This window comes from Haemaphysalis longicornis, unplaced genomic scaffold (genome assembly GCF_048455015.1).
Source record: "Haemaphysalis longicornis isolate Haplotype H1 unplaced genomic scaffold, Haemaphysalis longicornis Haplotype H1 scaffold_4, whole genome shotgun sequence".
Lineage (NCBI taxonomy): Eukaryota > Metazoa > Arthropoda > Arachnida > Ixodida > Ixodidae > Haemaphysalis > Haemaphysalis longicornis.
Genome location: NW_027526361.1, coordinates 68,060,022 through 68,078,358, shown reverse-complemented (window position 1 = coordinate 68,078,358; position 18,337 = coordinate 68,060,022). Strand labels below are relative to the sequence as shown.

At 51.1% G+C, this 18,337-nt stretch overlaps 1 protein-coding gene across 1 annotated transcript in view; it reads right to left on the bottom strand.

Annotated features, from left to right (window-relative positions):
* LOC144178869 (acetylcholine receptor subunit alpha-like) overlaps nucleotides 1–17,092 on the bottom strand; it is a 160,489-nt gene extending 143,397 nt beyond the window's left edge. The window contains exon 1 of the mRNA XM_077707014.1: nucleotides 16,823–17,092. Within this exon, the coding sequence (XP_077563140.1) occupies nucleotides 16,823–16,883 (61 nt within the window). The 5' untranslated portion in view covers nucleotides 16,884–17,092. The remainder of the gene's footprint in view (nucleotides 1–16,822) is intronic.
* Nucleotides 17,093–18,337: the final 1,245 nt, after the last annotated feature.

Sequence of the window (18,337 nt, the reverse complement as noted above, 5' to 3'; positions counted from 1 at the left end):
CTCTAGCCAGGTTACCTTTCCTGCCTTTCTTCTACATTCTTCCTTCCTTCCTTCAGAGAGAGAAGTCAGGGCTGGGAGGCTATAACGAAGTAAGCCTTTGCAGAGGGCGTCGTATAGCCTTAAATGAGAGATGACGCAACATCCATCATGCTGTTTGAAAGCATACTGAAGATGTGCGCGAATGACGTTAACTTATCTTTTAGGCGTTGGATGTGCGGCGTCCATGTCACATGGCGGTTGAAGGTAACACCCAAAAACCTGTGATAGCTAACATGAAGTATCAGTGTGCCTGCGGCCGTTAACTGGCAGTTTGAGACGTCCCCCTTTGTGAAGGCGATTGCGGCGCACTTGGCCGCTTGTAGCGTAATCTACACTGGCCCAGGTTGAGCAGCTTCGCGTGGGCCGTTAAGGGCCGTTCTGCGAAAGCGCGAGAAGCATTGGATTGGTTTGGATCGGATCGGATCGGATCGGATCGGATCAGATCGGATTGACTTGGCTTGGATTGGATTGGATTGGATTGTGTTGGATTTAAATCCAATCCAATTGGAGTATGGATGTGTAGAGAATTGAGTCTGCACATTCGCCGGTCTGTGCATTCCAGAGGAGTGACGTCATAGCCGCGGCAGACGCACTGGCGCCGGGGCGTGTCTATCTGTGCGCCTCCGTTGCGCAGTAGCCAAGTCTGACGCTATGCCGGAGCCGCTGGATAGCCGTTTCGCGTGGCTCCTGGAGAGCCGTGCTGCGGGAGGAGCCATGCGCGAGGAGCAGTGACTGGACCGGACTGGACTGAACTGGATTGGACTGGATTGGATTGGATTGGCGGGGAAATCGTTTTAGCAACAGTAAGCATAAAAATCAGCGAATCCTAGACAACCAGGAAACCTAAGAATGACCAGCTCAACCTTAGCTCACGCTACGTATATCCTGACATAGCCGAGCTAAGCCACTGCTAATTGATATCAAGGCCACGTATCGCGAAAAATTTCTCAATCGCGCTAACTACATGCTGGACCACTGGAGCCTCGATTGGAGCACACGCCTGCTGCGGCCTGAGCACCAGATTCAGATATCATCAGAATACATGGAGATTTCAAGCGATTTCTGGAGACATCTCTCAACGCAATCATCGAAATAATAAAAAGAGTCGGCCTCAATACTCACCATGAGGAACACCACGTGCCACGTTATGGAGGGATGTCTCCCCATCCACTACAGACATGCAGATGCTCCTACCAGAGAGGTAAGATTAGACGCCAGTAGAAAGGCTTGACAGCCACGACAAACCACCATCTCAATGAATTGCTGCTTGAAGTTGCACATCCTTTCAGTCGATAATTGCGTGCGAAAAAACAACGCTTAATATACACTGAAATGGGAGAACCTACGTGTACCTCGGGACGCTCCATGATATAATTATATCTGAAATATCAGAATGTTTGCTGCTTAAAATCTTAGGCAGTTCTTTTAGCACACGGAATCCAGGAATTTTATGTCAGACAGATTTAAGCAACTGGTCCTTCGGGGATGGTGGTGGATCTACTCTGGACCGCCAAAATGAGCTAAGCATTCTTAGTCAGAACGGCGCCAAAGCTCTAAGCTGTTGAAATGGTTTCTGTTAAGAACGAGAAATAAGCACATTAATGTGCCCTGTCACGTTGAAGTGTAGCGGGGTGTAAATACTTTCGGCTGCGATGCTTTTGTCGATTAAATAGGTGTTAATAGCACGGTAGTGTTTTGTTGTAGTTTTCAGACCTCAGCCGAGCTCCTTCAAGCGTAACAACGGGCTCTAGTGGAAAAGCCACAATGGGTTACTGCCCCTTGCAGACACAACTGCACTTAGCAAAAAGATCTTAAATGCAACTTATTATTCGTTTACAGAGCAGAACGACCTGCTCAGCTCTTCACAACACCGATGACTCCCGTGGACAGTACAGCGAAGTGCAATAATTCTGTACAAATTAGTGAGCCATTATGTCCTGCAGAAGCAGATGATTAGCGCAGCGGAGGGAATAACGCCATTCAGTAACTGTGCACTATATACCGGTTATATATATTAGACAGCATCCAAGATTCTTTGGAATGAATTTCCTTAATGCTAGGATTAGAAATGCCCTTAAAGGCCACCCGGCATGGCTAATGAGGGCTCTCACGACTAGACAACTTGTACAGTGCCGAAATCCTTATTCCTATAAGCTCAGTTTCTCCTTCCTTCTTCGTGCTACAGGTGCTGCATCTTGCCGGCCGGCGGTGTACCCGCGATCGGCGGCTGATAGTGAACGGGCTCGTGGCGTCACCTTAAAACTTTGTTGTCTTTCCCCTAGGACGCGCCTTTGATCTAGAGCGGCATAGCGCTGCTGTGCCGCGTTTTTTTTTTTTTTGTTTACTATTTTTTATTCCGTTAGCAATAGATAGGGCACACCGGCAGACGTTTTGGCCGTTGGTCCGCGGACCCAGCGCGCCAGAGCACATGGAACAAAAGAGCTGGTGCGGACAGGGATGGCGTCTATGAGCTTGGCTGCGGTGTTGCTGCGCATGGGCCTCTGGCGGCTCGGCCGACGTGCCAAGCTCGAGAGAGAGAGGAGAGAGAGAGAGAGAGAGAGAGAGAGAGAGAGAGAGAGAGAGAGAGAGAGAGAGAGAGAGAGAGAGAGAGAGAGAGAGAGAGAGAGAGAGAGAGAGAGAGAGAGAGAGAGAGAGAGAGAGAGAGAGAGAGAGAGAGAGAGAGAGAGAGAGAGAGAGAGAGAGAGAGAGAGAGAGAGAGAGAGAGAGAGAGAGAGAGAACTTCTATTAAGCGATTGGGTTAGGGAAGCGTGGTGGTCACCGGTTGGAGGTCGGCGACGGCGATGGCAGCTCGTTCCACCAAGGCGATCTGAACGCCCGGGTCGGAGCTACCGAATGCTACCCTCCCAATGCTCGTCACGGGGGATTAAAGGGAAGGAATTGTAAGGACAGGCCCACATGGAGTGGGGAAGTGTGGCGCACTCGCCACATGCGGGGGCAGTGAGGTGAGGGGTAGAGAGAAGGGTGGATGTGATGAAGCACTGCCCTGCAGGAAAGGAATGAACCTGCAGAAGTCGCCAGGGTGCGCGCTTACTCATGGCTGAGCTGGGGATGCGCCGGGGGTATTTTCGGCGGGCGAGGCGAGAATGCGAGAGCAAGTCGTGATACGTAACTAGGCGGTCTCTGGCTGATCGAGCCCCGTGTTAAGGAACTAGGCTGGCTCCCGGTCGGATTGTGAATCCTCGAACCGCGTCATGGCCGCCCCGTTCCCCCCGAGTCTCGAGTGCGCCGGGGTCCATAGCAGTTCTACGGGGAAGTTGGAGGATTTTGAGCGATAATTTTGAGTGCCAGTGGTGAAATGAGACCACGGGCAAAATTTCGAACGGCCGTCTTTAAATCGGAGATTACGATCGGGGAGGGGGGGGGGGGGGGGGTGGCCTTTGTGACAGGGCAAGCGCAAATGCCGCCTCCTCTGCCGTGCCAGGGCAAGGTCGTGCGACGCGGGGTCGTCCGACGATTCACGATGGCCAGAGCATACGCATAGTGGTGACGGTATTTGAAAAGCCTGCGCTCGTTGCATTCTGCGACCCGCATGATACACAGGATACAGGACGGGCGACAAGTCGAGCGTGAATACCGCGAGGAATGGGGAATTTATGAGCGGGCAGAGCAGGCAAAGTAGGGGCACGAATTCCGAGTCGGTCTAGGATGTGCAGACCACTTGAGGTAGTGGATAAGCGTGCTATTTGTTCTTTCAGGCGCGCCTCCACAAGCTCCTCGGCATTATTATGGATACCCATACGGTCTACTCTGGCAGTGGAAGAGTATAGGGGTGTCTGTAGTGCCGCTTTGTAGGCTTTTCTGGTGAGGCAATTGATTTTCTGCAACTCAGCAGCACTGGCATGAAGGTAGGGGAGGGAGCATGTTATTCTGCTGATCACGAAGGCCTGAATAAGCTGCAATCTCTCCCTCTCACCGAGCCCATGCCAGCAACTGGCAATTCTTTTTATGAGACCAATTGTTTGGACAACATGCTTAGTTAACTGGGTGCCAAATTGTGCATTGGTTCGATTCCGTTGTATAACGAGCCGGAGAACTTTTAGTGTGTGAACTTTTGGGACTAAATAACCACTAATAGAGATGGAGATATTTGACGTTGTGCGGGCTGCTCTTTTGAGTGGTAAGACAAGCAGCTCGAACTTGTTAGGTGAACATGTAAGTCCTGCTAACTCTGCTTGTTTAACTACAATATTTGCACCATTTTGCAGGGTACCTGGAATTTGCGCATCACTGAAGAGACCCTTCAAAATGGTGCAAATATCGTAGGTGGCGGCAGTTTGAGCATAGTTAGCGCTTCTCGGCGTGTTTGGCACGGCGCACGAATTTTTCTCGCAAACGGTGTGCGGCAAACACCCATTTGCGGGTATCTGAAGTAAGAATAGTCCTTGGAGAACATCGACCCAAAAAACCAAAAAGGGCATATATAACAAAAAAAAAAAAATTACGCACTATTAACTCCATAGCCAAAACAGGCACTAAAAAGTATTTTTAGTCAAAATAGGCACTTATAAGCACAGTAAACTATTGCTTAAAATGGTCCTCTTCCTTTATTACGAGCTTATATGTTAAATAGGCTTGATACGGACAGAAGGACAAAATAGGCATTTTGCCTAAAGTTCCGGTATCATTCATAAGGCATTGTGCTGCAGTTGTAGACATAATAGGGGGAAATCGAACATGAGAACTCAGAACACTTGTTTTACTGTTGGTGCGATAGAATTATTACACGGGAAAGTAGCCTCTAATGTAGCGTCACGCACACCATAGCTGGATAATGCCCTGCAAATGATGAGGCGGAAGATTTGGTGAGCGATGGACAGCGCGACGAGGAAACGAAGGAACAGGGAACGAGAAGTCTCTTTTTCAAGGTGTAGGGACTCCTCCCCTTTTCTACCTGCACTTTACAATAGCTGCATCGCTTGTATAGAAGTGTCCGCCTCTCCTAGGAAGATTCCTCGCCTGCGTGTTACCAGCCATCTAAGCACCCGACAACCATTGCTCTTTAAAAATTCAGCGATCACCCAAACCCACGTGCCCCTCAGTCACAACTATCGGAACTCGAACACGTGCTTTTTAGGCATGTGCAACCGGGTAAGCTCTTAACGCCATCCACTGGGGCCCTCTACAAGAAGATGCCAATTCCCCCTGCCAAACGGGCTCTACGGCTCCCAAGACCTCGAGTCTTCAATAGATGCAACCCACTTCCCCAAGGCAGATGGCACTCCAATGCCCGTTAATAGTTCATTCATTCATTCATTCATTCATTCATTCATTCATTCATTCATTCATTCATTCATTCATTCATTCATTCATTCATTCATTTTTGCCTTCGTCTGCAGCTCTTTTCGCAACCTTGGTGACGGATGAATACAAATAGCACTCGGAAGATGAAAGGGACTTATAGTTGGCAATAGGTAGGGTCTACGCCTATTTTAAATTTGCTTCTAAAATATTCGTGCTAGGCACAGAAACATTCTGCTTTCGAAACAAAATTCAAGGGAAAAATAACATAATAGCACTGGAAGATTGAACTCACGTTTCTGTTTTTTTTTTTTCAGCACATGATGACAGCGGCTTAACCGCGGAAAAGCTGGCTCTTCCAGCGAAAATCTCAGACAGGAAATTTCAGAACCCAGGAGCCAACATAAACTATTCAAAGCCGGTCATAATCAGGTATTGTACAGCCTCGCATACAGTGACTGCACCAGACTTGAACGTTTTTGTGTAACCTAGCATTCAAGGCCTTTGTTGACACATGTATAGAATAAGGATCAAATCACACCTCCATTACCACGTGACTACGCCGGGTTACATGAACGGAACAAAAAGGCGTATAATGACCGAAATAGCAAGAAATCAGAGAATCCTGTTATTATTCAAGGCCTGCCACACCTGTTATCGTCATCGAAGTACCACCGTATTTGACGCTGAATGCTTCCTTTTTTCAATGCGAAAACATTAGTTGACTCGGTAGATTAAAAATCAGTAGTTGGTACAAGAGATGGCCCCCAAAACGGCCGATAGAGCAAGAGCAATAAAAGTAAAGAACTTGTGAATAACTCCGGGTCTCGATGGGAATTGAACCCAGGGCCATCGGAATGGTAGACGAACCACACAACCACAACGACACTACGGCTCGCCTCGTCTAGCTGTCTTAAGGTAGGCCTAGTGAGTGAGTTGCAGCCTTAGAAATATACATGCACTGATAACAAAATGAGTAGTTTGACCATGTTAATCACAGAACTAGTGATTACGCAAGTAACAAAGTACGTTTCCGCTAAATGTCCTTTTTGCTTCTAGTGCAACAGTAGCCCCATCATGCGCGAACACTCAAGCCTGCGGTTGTACGGTGCTACCCCAACAGATGGCGAATGAAGATTGAAGATGCGAACGCAAGTATGTGCCGGCCTGACGTTAATCCGGCCCATAGCTGTCGGCATACTCGCGAACAGCCAGCGCACATAGTATGCACATACATCTTATGCAGAGAGTGCCGGTGCGTTACACCGAAAAAAAATTGGTCGCCATCCCGCCCTGCGAAAGTGGATGTCCAGCAAAGCTGTTGTGAACCACCGCAAATGGTGATGGAGGAGGGTATGAAATGTTTCTCGCCGTCCCGGCGGGCTTGTCGCGTGCGCTCAGCTAGTGTCACTAGACAACGGTACAGAGTGTCGGCACTCTTTTCTCCTATTGTTCCGTGCCGCCGACATGACCGGTTACGCGACATTTGTTTACACTGCGACGGTTCATGGGCGCCGCCATTTTTGTTGTTACGCGCTTTGGCCTGTCAACTATGCTAGGCCTTGCTCTGCGGCTGCGCGCGACTGACGTCATTCACAATGCGAATCAAAGATAACGTGTGTAACAGCATTTCAGCAGCAGAAGTGTGTCTAAAGATGTCGTTTTGCTGCATCTTCGGAGGTGTTGTTAACAAACGACCCACTCGAAGTTAACGGCGAGGCGTTAGATGAGGCAGTCTCGCAACACGGATAAGCGCCAAAATGGCCGCCATTGCTGATTTGCGTGCCTCAGGGGCGGTAATCTAATACCTTATGTACTGACGCTACGTTCGGATTCTCTGGTGGAAAATGCTGGGACTGCCTACTCTGACGCATGCGCTCGGTGTCTTGGGAAAGAACTGCTCTATTTAGTGACACTAGTCCAGTCTAGCCTTCAAAGATAATCTGCAAGCATTATCTTTACAGGAACCCATGGTTTGGATGGGGGGGGTCCTATTGTTTACAGGTGCCTGGTCACCCATAATGCGGTTTTGATGCCTTTTTTTTGTGGCTTCCTTAACCAATTATGAGCTCTGTGCTGTATGCCTGATAAGCCTGACGCATGCGCTGTATGTATTATGCCTTGGCGCCTTGGCGTTTTTGCCCACGAAGATAGGTTTTGCCCACTGCGATGAAACGTTTGGTGGTAAAATTATACAGCTTTCCTGTAAATGTGAACAGAACGTCTAGAAGCATCGTCAAACACTGTCATAAAAGGACGCCAGCGGCGGTAATTTGCCGGCGGGGCCGGTAGGTGGTGCTAGCGGTTGTGACAGCGGCGCCACCTATGAAGGGGTAGGGTTTGACCGAATTTCGTCGATGGCGGTTTCCAGGAAGTGAAGTAGCGAGGTCAGGCAAAAGCAGCATGCAGATTTTTCAAGCTGTCCGAGGCGAACACTTTACCTCGAAAGCCCTGCATTCATAGACTGTACCTGACTTTACCCAGTACACAAGACTGTGCCAAGTACTGTACTCAGGATTGTAAACCGAAACTTCAGGTGAGGTATTATTTTGTAGCTTCCCATTAGAGTTAAATTGAAATACTCGAGCATTCCAGAAAAGAACGCCGCCTATATCCCCACCCCACCCCCTCCTCTCTCGAAATGAGGCCACGACCCTAATTAAGGCGCCTACTAACGGACTCCCACCCTCATAGTACTCTTGCACGCCGTGTACCCTACCCACTATCCCGCTACTGTAAATATACCCTTTCACTTTACCCACCACCCGGCACCTACCACCTTGTGCGGGCGTGCCATCAAACGCCAAGCCTATATACGAGCAGTGGGTGGAGTGGCTGACCAACTCCGATATCGCGGAACCACGTGGACTAAATGAAAGGGCGCGGACAACCAGCCTCGTCCGAGGCATCCGAGACTAAGCCCCTGACATCATCATACCCTTGATCAAGGTCAACAAAACGCAGACAAACGTGGGAAACCCGAGAAGGTGTCATACGAATAGCTCAGAGACGGATATACTCTCGGTGTACAAAAAGGGGTGGCTGCATTCAGTCGGGCAAGCCTGACCATGGGGTAGCCGTAAATAGAGTTAACGTCAGCGGGTTCACTCCTTCAGCCAACTGTGCCGGCAATATAGAGGTCAAAGCTCGACTCTAAAGCGGCAGCCACCGAAGTGTTTATTGTTTCAAGAACAGCCGAGAACTCACAGGTTTAATTTTAAGGCTTTTGCTGTGCGGAATTTAAGAAGGTCAGTCCGACGTGCACGGCTGCTTTTTCGATCTCTGGTTCCGCACCACAATAATATAATATGTATTATTTATTTTACAATGTCGTGAATGCAGTTTCGTGCTCGGAAAATTTTTTAAAGGATGCTAAAAGCTTCTGAAATTCCCTCAATCTCTTTCTTCTGGGTAAAAAAAAAACTTAGTAAGGTTAGCCACTCGCCGAGAGCGGTGTAGATCGGGCCTGAGTGCTATGACGGAATGAAAACCTACACCCGAGAAACGAAGGAATGTACTCTACACAGGAAATAAAACCTAATGGAAACGCTACTAAATATTTTGTTCCACAGTGAGACCGAAATCTTTTGTCAGTGATTTTCGATTCCGGCGTTTCGGTATTCGTTTATTGCAGTGAGCTAGGCGGGAAATTGCCGTCGGTTCATTCTACCCAAGTAACATTTCTCATAGTAACCATTCTGCGGGTACAAGAGACCATGACGACGCTTCGGAGAAAAGAGCGTCTGAAAACTGCGGGCTTTTAAGGTGCATACCTCATTCGTTTCATGGATGGCCAGCCGGGCGCCACCTCCTGTTTCAAATATTCTGGTTCAGCGAATGACGAGGGAGCGAGATCTTTGCGAAGCAAATATTTTTTTGAACTGAAATTCATACAAATCCTCGCTATCACCTTCTCAACACCACCAAAAAAGCTAGAAAAAGACTGCCCTAGACGAAACAACAAAACACGAAAGTGAATTAGAGACCATCCACCGAGACACGATAGCTGCTATACACTGGTTATCATGGGGGATACGGAGGATACGAGAAATCTGAGGCTGACGCTCACCCCCAAATTGACAGGTAATGTAAGAAAAATGGACATCATGAACATCAAGCCATGCTTGCAAGAAACCATAAATGCAATTAATTTTTGTGCTGAGCGAAGGGATGACAACCGACACTTTGTAATTTAGTAGAAGTATATAGTCCTTGCTGTGGTAGCTAGGTCATTATGGAGTGGGTCATCTCGGCGGGGAGGTTTATTTGTCGCAGTAGATATCTCGCACTTGTCCAAGTACGCGCCCCGATGGCATGCTGCTTCTTAGATCATGCTTACTGCACTGAGTCGTTCTTTCTAAAGGGCAAGAGGGAAAACATTGGGCAAGGGTGTGAGTGAAAAAAGTTGCATACAACCAATGTGTACTTTACAAGACGAAACTTGGCACCAAATTAAACGCATTAAAGTAAAACTTCGCTCAGACCATTTAGCAATGGAAAGAACGATGATAGGGCTAACGCCTACGGACAGGAAGGTAGCGTCTTGGATCAGGGAGTAAATTCAAGTAGAAGACATCATAGTTCAAATTAACAGAAAGAAGGGGCCTAGCACTTATTGCGGAGAACTAATGCATTCGGTGGACAACGAAAGTGATTGATTGATTGATTGTAGGGTTTAACGCGCCGACGCAACGCAGGCGATGAGGCGCACCGTAGTGGAGGGCTCCGGATTATTTTTGACCACCTGGGGATCTTTAACGCACGCCGAAATCTCGTACACACGAGCGTTTTTGCTTTTCGCCTCCATCAGAAAAGCGGCCGCCGCGGCTGGCAAACGAACCCGCGACCTCGTGCTATAGCAGCGCAACGACTTAGCCACTGAGCCACCACGGCGGGTCGGACAACGAAAGTAACAGACGGGCACCCAGTGACAGGAATACAAAACGCAAAGACCATTAACGAGATGCAGGGATGAAATAACAAAAAATTACACTATCTTCCTGTAGGGGAACCCTGAGTAGTGTGCGAAGTAGCCATGGGGTCGACTGAAGTTCCCACTAGTTTTCAGTTCGTCGTTTCCGTTGACGTTCAGCTCCGCGTGCCTTCGTTGTATCAGTAGCTTCTTGACGTAGTTTGAATGAATGAAGGACATAAGGCGCGTTCGTAGCGCATGCTCCCGTCTCGGTTTGTAGCGCAGTGGGAAGAGCCCCACGTACCTCCCGTTGTGGCCAGAGAGTCGTGGGATCGAAACCGGGCGCCGCCTAACTATTTCTTTTTATAGTGGAGTGCGCTGACGTCAGTCCAAACGCTGACGGTGCTGAAGAGCCGCGCGTGCGCAGTAGAGTGCGGACGGCAGACGACACAAGGGAGCGAGGGACACAGTCCCGAGCACGAGATGCTTCGCATCTAGAAATGGGGAAAATAATTGACTCGGGCATCACAAGACAGGAAGTCTATGGGAGGTGCCTTTGCCCTTCCGTGGACACAAATAGACAGAAAATGACGACGACGACGACGACGATGATGATGGCGATGATGGTGATGATGTCACGACGTGCCTTGTGGCCGAGAGAGAGAGAAAGGACTTTATTGAGATTCCTGCAGTCGGGGACGGATCAGGCCGCGCAGGGCTTCACCGTCCCGTAGTCTTCTCCGCTCACCGCGGCGTCGGGCCGACCCCGAGGACTGCGTCCGGTCGGCGCGGGCTACTCGGAGTGCCACCGCGATCGCCCCTAGCCCTCGCTCCCGCGGGAGGAGGCCGAGAGGAGTGCGGGTTCCCCTTTCGCCGTTGCTTGCCCAGGGCAGCCTCGAGCCGCTGGATGGCCCTCAGCTGGCTTTCGCGCTCCGAGGAGCGGATCGAGTTCGTAACGTCCGGAGGGTGGATCGGCCTCCCGTCACTCGGGTCGTGCTCGTCGCATCCCCACATCAAGTGGGCCAAGTCCGCATTCACACGCGCACAAACACTGCACACCGCATCTTCGTACATGTCCGGGCACACGTGGCGCGCGAGCGCCGGCGTTAGCACCGTCCCGGTTTGCAACTGTCGTAGAAGCACTGCCTCCCTCCTCACGAGCCCCGGGTGGGGCGGAGGGTAGGCCTGCCTCTCTGTCCTGTACCAGCACAGCGTCGCACCGTACGTAGTCAGGGGTTCTGCGTCGTTGTCCTCTTCGTCGTTGCTCGAGTCTTCGTCGTCGTCGGCGTCCGTCGCTGGCGCGGCCCGGCACGCGGCGAGATCACGGGCCGCAGCGTCGGCTGCCTCGTTGACGTTTCGGTGGCCGTTGCGGAGCTCCCGTCCCATGTGGGCCGGGAACCACCGTACGGTCGTTGCGATGTTCGTGCGAGCTCCCTCCCTGATGCCGGAAAGGATGCGCATCGTCGTCCTGCAGACCGTGCCCCTGGCGAAGTTGGCGATGGCCGACTTGGAGTCGCTGAACACCGTCCTCGTCCCGGGGTGGAGCAGGGCCAGCGCGATCGCCGCCTCCTCCGCCTGTCTGGCGGACTTGGCGCGCACGCTGCCCGAGCTCAGCAGTTCTCCCGTGGCGGCACGCACCGCCACCACCGCGTAGGTGTCTTCCTTGTCGCGACGTTTGGAAGCGTCCACGTACACGGCGTCGCTCCTCTCGTTGTACTCTTTGGCGAGCGCGCACGCCCGCGCCATTCTCCGTTCCGGGTTCCGTCCCGGCGCGACGTTCTTCGGGAGCGGCGGCACCACCAAGCTGTTGGCGATATCGTCGCGCAGCGGGACCAGCTCGTCCTCCTCGTCGAAGGGGCAGCTCAGTCCCACGCGCTGCAGCAGCCTTCTGCCCGTCCGGGTCGACCCCAGGCGTTCCAGTTGCGACGTTCTCTGCGCCTCGCTGATCTCCGAGAGCGTGTTGTGCACTCCCAGAGACGCGAGGGCCGCGTTGCTCGTGCTGTTGAGTAGGCCCAGGGCCGCCCGGTACGACTTGCGGATCGCCGCGTCGATCTTGGCTCGCTCCGGGGTCCGCCAGTCGTGGAATGCTCCCACGTAGGCCACCTGGCTTACCACGAACGCCTGCAGCAGGCGCAGCAGGCTCGCCTCTCTCATGCCGCGCGCGCGCGTTGCAAGTCGCTTGACGAGGCGCGTGGCGATGCCCATCTTCGTTACCAGTCGTTCTACCGTGGTGTTGTTGAAGCGGCGGCTCGCGTCGACGTGCATGCCGAGGACGCGGATGCTCGTCGCTTCGGGAATCGCCAAGCCGTCGCTCCCGCGCACCACGATGCTGCGCTCCGCTTCGGCCGACGTCTTCTTGCGGTAACGTCCCATTGGGGGCAGGATCAGGAGCTGCGACTTTTGTGGGGCGCACCGCAGACCCGTGCCGCGCAGGCTCTCCTCAATGCCGTCCACCGCCTCCTGCAGCGCCGACTCGATGTGGCCGTCGCTGCCGCCCGGCACCCACAGCGTGATGTCGTCGGCGTAGACGGCGTAGCGCACATCGGGCAGCTCGTCCAGGCGACGGGCCACGCCGATCATTACCAAGTTGAATAGCAGCGGCGAGATCACCGAGCCCTGCGGCGTGCCGACGCTGCCCAGCTCTCGCTCCTCGAGTTGAGTTTGGCCCACCTCCAGCCGGGCCGTGCGACCGGTCAGGAAGGTCCGGATGTAATTGTAGGAACGCTGTCCCAGGCCGAGCCGGGACACTTGGGCCAGGATCGCCGAGTGCTTCACCTTGTCGAAGGCGCTCTGCAGGTCCAGGCCCAGGATGGCGCGGTTGTCCGAGGTCGGTCTCGTCGGCGGAGCCAGCACCTCGCGCTGCAGCAGCAACATCGCGTCCTGCGTTCCCAGCCGCGAGCGGAAGCCCAGCATCGGGTCGGGGTACAGGCCGTTGGTCTCGAGATACCGCTGCCACCGGTCGTTGAGGACGTGCTCCAGCACCTTCCCCACGCATGACGTGAGGGAGATGGGGCGCAGGCTCTCTATGCCCGGCGGCTTGTTGGGCTTGGGTATGAGTATTGTCTTGGCCGTCTTCCACTGCCGCGGGAGGCTGCCGGCTCGCCAGTGCTCGTTGAAGTACTTCGTGAGCGATGTTATGGCCGCGTCGCTCAGGTTGCGCAGCGCCTTGTTCGTGACGCGGTCCGGGCCCGCCGCCGACCGGCAGTTGAGGGCCTGGGTGGCGCGCCGGACCTCCCACTCCTCGATGTCGCGGTCGAGCGAGGGGTTGGGCTGGCCGGCGTACTCTCCGTGCTGTTCTCTCGCGGTCTCGGGAAGGTAGCGCTCGTTGAGGCGTTTGTGCACTTCCCGCTCCCCGAGCTCTTTCGTCGCCGCGTACATGATCTGCGCGAGCCGGTGTCGTTGGTATTCCTTGCTTTGGCTTTCGTCCATCAGGTGGCGGAGGAGTTTCCACGTGCCCCCTCGGTGGAGCTGGCCGTCGGCCTCGTTGCACAGCTCGAACCACTGCTGCGCGCACAGCTGGCGGCTGTACTTCTCGATCTCTCGGCCGAGCGTAGCGATTCGCTTGCGGAGGGCGCGGTTGTGCCGCTGCCGCTTCCACCGTCGCTGTAGCGAGCTTCGAGCCTCCAGCATGTGCGCGAGCCGAGGGTCCATGCGCGTGGTCTCTTCAGACGTCTCCGTAACGGACGTCGCCTTCTCCGCGGCCGCGACGATATTGCGCGACCACTCCTCGATGTCCTTAATCTCGCCCAGGTCTTCGGTGCGAAACTCGTGCCAATTCGTGAGTCGGTGAGCCCGGCAGGGACACCGCGCCGGCGTCGTGGCCGAACAAAAGAAGAAGCTAAATCTGCGCTTCGCGTGAATGGAGCGGTTGTACGCGCTCTTTCACGTTCGTACCCAAGCTATGAAAGGGACCACGAAGACAAGATACAATTATATTCCCTTTTAAACAACTATATATCTTTAGTTCCTCACTCAGATTCATTCCAGTCACGAAAGGCGTCTTTTAACAAAAAAAAAAAAACAGGAAATATAAAAAATTTTTACAACTTCGACGTATTATGAGCTGGAGTGACACCGCAGATGCTAACTCCAAAAAAACCACTAGTATTAGCAATATGTTAACCGCACGTTAGAACTCAAGTGATACGATCAAACAGAACTAGAGGCCACGCAATAATCACCCAGTTATGTTTCTTTGTGTTGCCTTAGGTCGGCGCTGCCGATGGAATAGACAAGATTCTGTGTCGTGCCTCCTGAACGAGGCAGGGGGTCTCCGCTGCCCTATATGTTTGTCTGAGATATTCTCAACTATTTGTTTGAACTTTGCAAAAAAATGGTAGCATCGTTATCGAGACAGAACAGTCGTTTTAATAAATACAACTTGTGGCTTGTCTTCATGGCCCCTTGAAGCAACCACTAAAAACCAGTTTCGAAGTTGCTGCTCTGTGCAGTTGCGCTGACGTCATGGGTTCTGTCGTTAGAGACCGTTAGTGGCGACACTAGCAATCGGCCATGAAGGTACAACACAATCAACAACTTGCCTGATTAAGGTCTTTACTCAACATTTTCGTGGGAGTTTTAATCTACACGAAAAATAACAATGACAACTATTGTCTGACTACGACAGAAGACAACATCGAAGCTATGGATGAACAAAGTTTACAACTAATAAAAAAAAAGCACTGCGCTCGGAGGTTCATACTTGTGGCTCTTGCATATCCCGAACAACAATCGTTGTATTTTCTGCAAGGTTTCTTGCTCTGCACCATTATGCAATTCCAGGTAATCCTTTGAAGTAATTTCAAGTCATTTTAAGCGTGATTTTCTCATGTCAGACAGTGCTTCTCATTTAATACCCCTCGTGAGAGGCGAATTCAGCCTGCAATTTTTTTTTTTTTTGAGGGGCGCTGGGCCAGTATGAAACACAGCCATGAGACGTGAGAATAACCGGCCCTTTTTTATCTCTCTTTCTTCATCTCAACAAGCCGCAAAAGTCTATGCAAAACTTGTCTTTGTGTAAAGAACGTGAGATGGCCAATTACTTTGGCTTACTTGATTTAATTCACTGCTAATTTACCGCCTCAGCAAAAAGAGGTGAACGCAAATGTCGATGATTGCTGCTCCCACTACGGATAAATGCTTATGTGTAGAAAAACGGAGTACAAATTCTCCACTGTTGTCAAAAAAGGCTACTGGTAAACGTTATTAAGGCTAGAATTTTATCCACTAACTGCACATGACCTAGTACGTTATCACTTGACGCAATGGACCGATCTGCCTGGAACTTGCCAAATAATGTTGTCAAGCGCCTTCAACATACCTTATATTTTATATTGCGTAAAGATAAGTAGTCTACTCGCTTTGAAAACACGTACATGATAGCTTAAGGGTGAAGGCCTCATCAGCAGCACTCGGTAATGTCTGTAGTGACGAAACTTCTCACCATACAAGGTTAAACATTCAATCTTCAAGCAGATCAAGCCTCTGAATCCCTAGCAAGGATAAAGAGAAAATACATGGCAGGAGCGCATGCGAAAGAAGCATTGCAAATCAAGACGAAGGCAAAATAGCGCTCTAAAAATTCATTTAGTCACTTTGGTCTCTTGACCATAAAGCCTTTTGCGAAATAAGAACGTAATTCTACAGCTCTTCTTATTTTTTAGTTTTTATTGTTGGGAGGAGGGTACGAAGGTTGGCTATGGTCTGCCAGATAGGTGTGGTAAGGTCAAGGGCAGTGCTTCGCTATTTTTTGTGACGGAATTATTCGCTCACTACATTTTTTTTTCTTTTACAAAAACTCTTTATTTTCACAAAGAAAGACTAAGGGTACGGGGAGAAAAGGTACACATAAGTACCTGACTGGGTCCCTGCTCCCTTTGAGACATCAGTAGCAGCACAAAGTTACACGTCGAGAAAACAAAAATTCAGTACAACAGTAACCGAGCAAACAAACAAACAAAAAAAAAACAAATTTTCAAGCACTCACAACACTTCGCGTAACAGTGTGAGCATAACACAACATATCATCACACATCGAAGCTGACGCCACAAAATAAGGATGTATAGAAATGAAAAAAAAAGTGGTTATGGTAGGCCAGGTCCCAAGAAACACCATTAACAACTCAGTAACCCATAACACCTTGACTTATCTCGTACAGCTTAATAGGCTTATCTGGCTCCGTTTTCGACGCATATCTACAGACGTTCATAGACAATCTCTTACACCATCGGGAGCTCCCCAAGACCTTCGCCATTTTCGCCTGTCAGGTCGAGCCTGTCATGGTGCACCCAGTCACCGCATCTTTGTAGAACATGAAGAAGACAATAGTTACATTTCTGGCTATCTGGGCACCAAATACCGTTCACTCCGTATTGGGTCGCCTCCAATAAGCCAGAGCCCTGGCTGTAACGCTGCTTTCGTCTATTTTCGGGCATCATTCACCGCCTACTCGTGCAATCATTATTATCCACGCCTATAGAGAGCCCCTGTCTCCGCTCCCCAGAGTTGAACAGCAAGGTAGAAAACTTCTGTAGCTGGCCTCACGGCCCTCCCCATCAAATCCATCTTCTGGCTCACCTGTCAGGCATGAGTAGTGGGATGAGGAGACTCACCGAGCGCAAGAGCGAGCAGCAGCAGTCTGACGAGCCGAATACCCGGCGAGGGCAAATCCATGGTCGAGGATACAGAGTTCCCGAATCGGCCTGTCGCTCAGGGGCCGATCTCTCCCGGAGGAGCGGGGGGAGAAGAAGGGCGCCACAGCCGCTGGGGGGGACGGCGGCGGCCTGGCAACCGCGGTGGAGCGCAGGAGCAGCCCTCGACGCCGGCCTCGCCGCATCCACCTTCCGAGGCCAGCATCGGAGCGCGCGCCATCGCCGCCGACGCTCGTCTGGGGATGGTCGAGGGAGCGCCAGACGCGCGGATCGCACCGGCCGTGCGAAGCGCCGCTGTGCGCCGCGCGAGACCCGCGTGTATAATAATGCGCGCCGGTCGCTGCTCGCTCATTCCAATCGGCCCGTGGCTGGAACAGTCCCGTTTGAAGAAGAAAGAACGCGGCCTTTTAATTACTCCGGATCCACGGGCGTTGTGAGGGAGTCGTCCACTGCGCGGGAATTCCGGTTCTTTCGCCTCTTCATTAGAGATTTTTCGCCGGGGGCTGAACCGGTGAACCTTTACTTCGTACCCCGGAGGAACTGGGAAGAGATTTGAATCTTCGTCGGGACACCTCGTGAAGAACTTCTTGCGCTTTGCGGAAACCTACAGTGCGTCAGGATTGGAAAGACGCCCTTTTGAAAATGGAGGTGGAAGGGAAGGCGCGGCAAAGACGGACAGGCGCGTGTATCGTGTTTTAGCGATGTCGACCTTAGAAGAAGGTTCAAATTTTTTATTAGGAGCTAAAGCCTGCGAAACCTATAAAATATATGATGTAAACAAATCGTTTACAAATATGTGCAAATGTAAGGTTCTTCGCGGTTTGCCCATTCATCCCTGCCCCACAGTGCGTAAGCATCCGCGCGCAACGATGAATTCAAATATTTCTCGGGGCACTTAAGTCTGCTTACGTATTTTGAAGGAGAAGGCCTGGTAACCTACAGCGGAAACCTACAGCGCACTCATCCTGTACACACACGAAACACAGATTTCTGGATGATACCTCGCTTGCGAACAAACTATAAATTACAAATGCTTCAGTATAATCTTTCCTTCATTTTAAATACATACAGGTGCGCTGAAAATTTCGTACTTAGGAGTCTGCGCGAATGTTTTGTGAACTTGGAGGACTCCATTCGTTGAAACCTGTGCTATCCTGTTTGTGCAAATGTACCGTGTGTATGTTTACTCATGTAAAATTGTTATTACTTTCAACATGTTTTGTATTGTTACAACGTAAATGTTTGGTTCAACTGCAGTCTCAATATTAATTGCTGTGTTCCATGGTGTAAAATTGCCTACGTGCCTTGTAATGGCCTCTGGGGTCCCGTCAAGCTGCGTAACGCAGCTTTCAGCCATGGAAGCCTGCCCAGTGTGTTTCTGGAATAAAGATTTTTTGATTGATTTTTGATTGATTGATTTATCAATCAATCAATTAGCACACATTATACCACAGCTTCCACACGATCAGACTTCAA